The sequence below is a fragment of the Dreissena polymorpha genome, chromosome 10, assembly GCF_020536995.1.
Source record: "Dreissena polymorpha isolate Duluth1 chromosome 10, UMN_Dpol_1.0, whole genome shotgun sequence".
NCBI classification, from domain to species: Eukaryota; Metazoa; Mollusca; class Bivalvia; order Myida; family Dreissenidae; genus Dreissena; species Dreissena polymorpha.
The window spans coordinates 50,563,671-50,570,744 of record NC_068364.1 but is presented as its reverse complement, the minus strand read 5'-3'; the positions used below and the strand labels follow the sequence as shown (position 1 = coordinate 50,570,744).

General features: G+C 35.0%; 1 protein-coding gene across 1 annotated transcript; it reads right to left on the bottom strand.

Moving 5' to 3' along the window:
• Positions 1–293: 293 nt before the first annotated feature.
• LOC127848127 (uncharacterized) lies at positions 294–6,834 on the bottom strand. The gene is made up of 6 exons (XM_052380424.1): positions 6,710–6,834; positions 4,833–4,873; positions 3,947–4,101; positions 1,729–1,896; positions 999–1,035; positions 294–391 (listed from the first exon to the last, which is right to left on the bottom strand). The coding sequence occupies exons 2-6, from the start codon at positions 4,871–4,873 to the stop codon at positions 358–360; spliced, it is 435 nt and encodes a 144-aa protein (XP_052236384.1). The 5' UTR covers positions 6,710–6,834; the 3' UTR covers positions 294–357.
• Positions 6,835–7,074: the final 240 nt, after the last annotated feature.

The following is a 7,074-nucleotide window of genomic DNA, read 5'->3' as shown; positions in this document are numbered from 1 at the left end:
TTCGCTGTATCTTGTAAATAGACTTTTAACGCCGATGGCGCTTTGATTATTAGTTATTAGTGCGGTCTTTTGACAGCGAATGTGTCAGTGAGCATTCGCTGGCATTTATTGCATTAGTACAAACAGAAATTTGCCGAAGATTAGGCATACCACGGACTACAATAGCTGGGATTATTAATAGATTTTGCGCACGAAATAGTGTTGAAAACTTACCGAGAAAAGCAGCCCCGGCAAAAATAAATGAACGTGAAAGTCGGGCATTTTTACGGATCGTTAAACAAAACAGAAAAATAACTTTATCGGACATAACTGGAGTTTTCAATCAAAATAGGAACGCTACAGTTCAAAACAGAACGTTCATTCTATGATCTGGCCTGCCCAAAGTCCGGACCTAAATATAATAGGGAACGTATGGCATAGGCTTAAAAGACAACTAAAAATCAACCTGATATCGTAGACACACAAAATAAGTTTGGGCCTTGAGGCAGCCATTCGAGACATCTGAATAAACATTCCCGTTGAATATATCAGAACTTTGTATTCGAGCTTACCAAGGAGAATACAGAGTGTATTAAAATCGAAAGGCTATATTACCAAATATTAAGGTAAATGGTTGGTCACTTGGTGTTTAATATGTTTAAAACGCTTTGTTTTATGAAGCACATTTATTGTTGACGTCAGCCATTTAGTTTTTTGACGTTCACTTGTGGCACATCGGTGTAGTTCTTATTCGTATAAGTATAGTTGCACAGTAGAGAAGTGTGTTTGTTTCATCCAGTATGAAATTCAACGGTTGGGCATATGCGAGATGATCTTGGTACAAACCAAGAACATGTGTACATGTAGCATGCTGTCATGTAATGTAAAATGTTTCTTAACTTGTATAAAGTAGATTCATTTATTGTTTCGCCTGACGAAACGTTACAACGTTATGGAACAGAAGCGATCAAGCCATTGAACAAGGATAAAATCAATGTTATGTTGATATTTTTACCCACTGGACCACAAATTCTCCTTCTGTTACCTTCCAGTCAGCTGAAAATAAGTATGTACTCATTATTTTGTGCAAGCATAACAGGGTGAACAATTATAAGTAAGTTCACGCCGTTTAAATTTCAAAACTATATTTTAATTGACGCATCCCATGCACTTCACGTTGGTCTAAGGGTTTCTCTAGATTCCAAAATGGAGGTATTAATATTGATACGTGACTTATGCATGAATGTATAACAACCGTCAATACACCAATACATAATACGGAAGTTTTTTATATTCGGGGAGAAAATGCTTCCATTTCAAACACATTTTACGACCAAGTTCAAGGTTTTTGTTTGTTTTGTTTTTGGTTGTTTATGTATGTGCGTTCATGTGTGGTGCGTTCATGTGTGTGTGTGTGAATATGTTCTAATCACAACTTTGTAAAGATCTGAAAGTATCAATTACGTAATAATGTACATTCTATATTATTACAACCCGTATGCATTTTAATCAAGATAAAAATATCAATAACTTAATAATTTACCTTCTATATTAACACAACTCGTATGTATTTTTATAAACATGTTTTAAACACAACTCTGTTATGACATAATAGAAAGTGACAATGTATAACTATGTATTTTTGGACGGATGCCCTTTGTTTCCAAAATAAAATTGACCTTACTCGTTTAGAATCATGTGACTTTTCCATCTAACTCAATGCGTCAAAAACATATACAATTCCCTTACAGTTAAAGTCAAACCAGTGGTAAATGTGCGGAATTTCTGCTGTGATCTCCAGAATAAAGTCCTTGTCGACGTCAAGGATCATGAACACGTGCAGGCCTTGTGTCACCGTGCCGTTCATCTCATCTTGCCAATGCTCCAGGAACTCTGCGCTGGTCACAAGACCGTCAGCTAGTGATATGCGACAAATGTACAAGCATTTCACCAGCAATATTACATCAGCATATTCTGATGCCCATCAGAAGGTCGGTTGATGTTGAGATTGAGCTGTGAAAGGGACCTTTTTTTCACAGATTTTGGCTTGTATTTAAGTTTGTCTATAAATTCTTTATATTAATAAATGTAAACATTAGATCTTAAAACTCCAGTAAAAAACCAAGAATAAAAATTAAAGGCAGAAGAAGTAAGTAACCCTCAACTGAATTCGAACCACTAACCCCTGGAGTAAAAGTCTATCGGTTAGACCACTCGACCATCTGTGCTCATACAATGAGTATTGTTTTTTATTGTTTCATATAAGCAGTCCTCGTTGTATCACAAAATATAACAACAACAACAGAAGTCTCTAAGTTATTTAATCGTTTCGCGTTGCAACGTTTACCAATTTTCAGATTTTTAAATCGTCAAAAGATGCATATAATGGATATTTTAGAGCATGGTAAATGTTCAGTTTTACTGTTACCTCACAAAAATCATGATTACAACGAAAATTTGCGAATACGATTTGTTTTTAGTTTTGTCAATTTACCAAAACGTGAAAAGTCCCTTTTCAAAATCTCGTCCAGAGCTCTAGGAAATATGCGGTGGTCACCGAGTCATCTACAGTTGATAAGTTAACTTGGTATTATGTCAACACAAGTAATTTATCAGCTGCAACATACATTGGCAGCGAACTGCCCATAATTAGCGAAATCAACATGGATCTTCGCAATAAACCTAATTATTGTACCTAATTTGTTCAGTGTATTTTGAAGCATTGAAAGTAAAAGAAACGGGACATGTCTCGATTAAGAGTTATGCTGCTCGTATTTGGGGCCTTATTTAAGCATGAAGCCCAATAATTTAACTTGATTTGTCAAACATTAAGTCATAATTATGGCTGAAACCACTCCGCTTTGGTTATTGTCGATTTGACTTGAATCCTATTGAAAGCGAGTATTTCAAATGCATGTTGTATTTTTTTATCTATACACATATAAGCGTTCTACGCGAAGTCTGAGCTATTCACACTATCGTTCATTTTGACATACAACGATTTATAAATATTAAAGAAAACGATAAAGCTACAATTTAGCTAGGTTCGTAATCAGATAAATATATGCCATGATTTAAAATCATTGCATCAGCGATAAGCTATAACGATTCAGCTACGTTCACCGTTTCGTTGCGTACCTATTGCAATGAAGATATGGTCGAACATCTAATAAGCGATAGAGCAAGATCGTCCGCTATTGACATGCGTTACGAAGATGTAAAAATCTCCAATAAGCCATAAAGCAAGATCGTGCGCTATTGACTTGCGTTGCGAAGATGTAAAAACACTTTATAAGTGTTTAAGAAAGAACGCTTCAGCTATGTTCTAAGTGGTCACAATACAGTCCGCTATGCAATTTGAAGATTACTACAAAAAAAAAAAACATTGAAAAAGAGATTAAACTACAGCGATTCAGCTATGGTGCCAGTTGTCTTTAAACAACGCATGTCAACAGACCGCTCGTTATTTGACAGGGAAGTGGTTTGAATATAATCAATGAAAATATACAGTTGCCAAATATGAATAATATTCATATTATAGCACAAGGGGTTTTGCATTTAGTTAGCGCTTATCACACTACCTTCCGCTCTTAACATATGAAGATATACACTTATTAAATCAGCGATTTAGATTAAACAATTCAGGAAATTTGACAGTCGACACAGGACGGTCCGCTATTGAATATTTCATTTATATTATGTTTTTCAATATACAAACATGTTGCGCATCGGGATTAATAACTTGCGATAATATATAACATTATGTTTATAATTAGTTATATCAAACAAATAGTCAAGGCATGTGGGAAAATATTATATTAATTTCGGAATAGCTAACAAATACTTACGTTAGTAATGGTATGTTGGTGTAATTGTAATGGTAATCGCGGAAAATTTAGCGCAAACAACGATAAAATAGTTAAAATGAACATGCAAATGACGGTTCATACTTAACAATAGCACTTACTGTTGTTGTCATAGGAACGGAACACGTTCTGGAACTCCCCGTACGTAAGGTACTCGTTCTGGTCTCTGTCTGCCTTCCGAAACATCGCCCGAGCCTGGGGGCTGTCATCAAACACATGACCGCTTCCAGAAGAACGCTGGTTCAAGGTGCAGGCGCTGGTAGCAATCACATAAATACATGTATTGAAGAAACTATTGCACACCTTCCACCAAAATACGTAGCCACCAATCACTCCCGCGTCGCACGAGCTAGAAGTTCAGGGAAATATTGCATTGTTTTAATCAAAAGAGCTAGTGGTTACCGTTGCAGACTCTGTAAGACAGTGATAAGTAACGAGCCAGTTAACTAGTCCGTATATTAATATTGTTTAATTGACCTCTCCGGTGGAACATTGGCGCGTGGGCAGTGTCGTGCTATAATTTCAAAATAAGTTTGTGCCAGTAAACACGGGTTATAAAAAGGTGGCATATGCTGGAATGGTTTATTTAATTGTGTAATTACTTATGCTGAAAATTTGTAATTGAAAAACAGTATACAATGAAGGAAATTTCTACAGTAGGTCGAGATACCTATACCACATATGTTTATTCACGCATGGGCCAAAAATATTGTGCATGGTTTTTATACAAAAATAATTGCCATGTGAAAATAACATGATTTGAACAACATTTAAACAATATACAATATCTAATTCGTATTATATGTTGCCATGAATGTTAGAAAGATTTGTTCTGTGAAATGTTTCTTGTGTGTTCCACTTTACTTGGTAAGTACATATGTTAACGCAAGGTAATCGCGTTCCTTTTCAGTCAAGTCATATTCGTGGCATTTTTGTTTTAGGCAGATTGGAGGATGGGCAACTATTAAGGTTTTTGAATCAACTTACCAACACACGAACCCAGCAATCATAACAGTTACAAGTATCATCTGCGAAAAGAGAATGGGCGCATGTGTAAAACACAATAATAATACACGTAGACGTAAGCAGATAATACAAGGCTTTCGTTTGCAAACACCAATACCAATAACCTTTTACCGATAATGGAATTATGGGAAAACAAACAATACAATTAAACATAGATTTGATCAATTTTTAGATATGACAAGCTATATCTATCAAATGGATATTCGGCGTATATCCTGACTTTGAAATTGAGGTAGAAAATAGACGTTTACATTACATAAAAACAAATGTTTAAGTATTGTTTTGTTCTTGTTCACCTAATAATCTTGTAAACACCACACGAAATGTCTGTAATGAAGTGCACGTATATTATACCACTTAAGAGTAAATCCAAATTGTACTACGTGAGATCACATAATACATGTCCTCACATGTTTTTTACGAACTATTTCCTTCGTCACCGAAACATATGGTCCGTTAATATCTTATTAAGACGCAGTTGTCTTTCCACACATTCAAATAACACTGTCACATGCCCATCATGCGAAAATTGGTCTTATGGCATATGCACTTGCACAGTCTGGTCAGGGGCTACGCTTTCCGCTATATAAGTACGCAAGGTCCCGCGGTATCTCAAGAGAAGCTAATTCAGTATGCACACCTTCACAAGACTGCGCGGATGCCTAGGCTGGGCTGGAGCTACGCTGGTAGTATATTGCATAAGACCCTTTTTAGCAAGACGCGGGTCTTTAAAAATCTTCTTGTGTCTTGTAAAGGGAACATCAAACCACGATACTTTGCGATAGAAAATTGAAGTGTCAATGAGTTATAAATAGCAAACTGGCAAATGTCGGCAACCTATGTTGGATTGCTAACGACACACATAGGTGGCTTTATAATTAAGAGATATCCTTTTTATCATGGACTCTATATTATTTCGGTAGTTTTGCCTCAAAATACAAGACAAATTGATTTAACTTTTAGATTTCATTAATGTCTTTCCTTAAAATTCGTGTTGTTTAATATATTGCAATACTGTGTTATCAACATAAGGCGACCATAGTACATTGATTTCTTTTCCGTCTTCCCATGACGATTTACTGACCTAGCCTTGACCCTGCAAATCTATAGGATGAAATTTAATGGTAATCCGTAATTGAAACGGGCAAAAAATGTGTTACCGCATCTCCATACACTGAACAGTGTTACATCATATAATTGAAAGACGAGGTGATGTTGCCAATGTTCTGGGTGATAATGCTCAATACAGCCAATGGAAAAAATGAAGTTTATACATTCGAATCTGCTGGCGTTATGTAAAAAGGTCATTTAAGGTGAAAAGCTGGGTTAAACAGCTACGCCGAATAAGACCTTAATAAAGCATGGAAAGCATATGTGAAACACTCCGAAGAGCCTTTATCAGAATATTTAAACATGTGTAAAACAGCAAATAAAAAAGCATTAATAAGACAGTGGTGGGATAAGTAAAAACCAATTATACAGCTTTGCTTAGACAATGGTATCATATAAGATATTACTTATTAAATATAAGCTATATCAGCCAGTTGAAAAGTGAATAAAACACAATAAAAAAACGTAACCAGAGAGTTTAAATATATGAAAATCAGACTTACAATAAAGTATTCTTATGTCACATTGCTAATTAACTCTTTGATGACCGTACATGGACAAAGGAATTCAATCAGTCGTATTCAAAACATCATTAAACCTTAATTTAACATTGGAAACGTGTCATACAATTACAATTAATTATAATCAGTAAAATATACATAGATAATTAACTATTATTTAATATAAGTCTTCCGGAAACATACGTAAATATAAGATTGTGTAAATACCTTAGATTTTGTGATTTATGTGTGAAGTACTTTTAAAAACACTTCTGTCATGCACTTAGTGTTGATAACGACACAATTGGAAGGCAAGTCCGTAAATAGTGTTTAAGAAACGAACTAGTTAAGATCGCTTTGCCAGCTCAGAATTACAGATAAGACAGCGTCATGTTCATACACTGTACTTATCTTCGAGTCCTTAAGTTCATTTCTTTAAGTTTACTATTTAACCACGGTTTAATGGTTGATATATGCAATAGAAATAGAATCTATTTTGCAAGTTGCTTTCCTGTGTGTGTTTGTCAAAACTAACATTTTGTTTTATAACGAACATACATGCTCAATATAAAACAGTTCAATATATAGTGCTA

Coding starts and splice junctions, on each gene's coding strand:
- LOC127848127 (XM_052380424.1), bottom strand. CDS start 4,873: ATGATACTTGTAACTGTTATGATTGCTGGGTTCGTGTGTTG. Junction 1,036..1,728: donor CCACTGGTTTGACTTTAACT/GTAAGGGAATTG, acceptor ACTTATTTTCAG/CTGACTGGAAGGTAACAGAA. Junction 392..998: donor GAAGGAGAATTTGTGGTCCA/GTGGGTAAAAAT, acceptor TATTATATTTAG/GTCCGGACTTTGGGCAGGCC.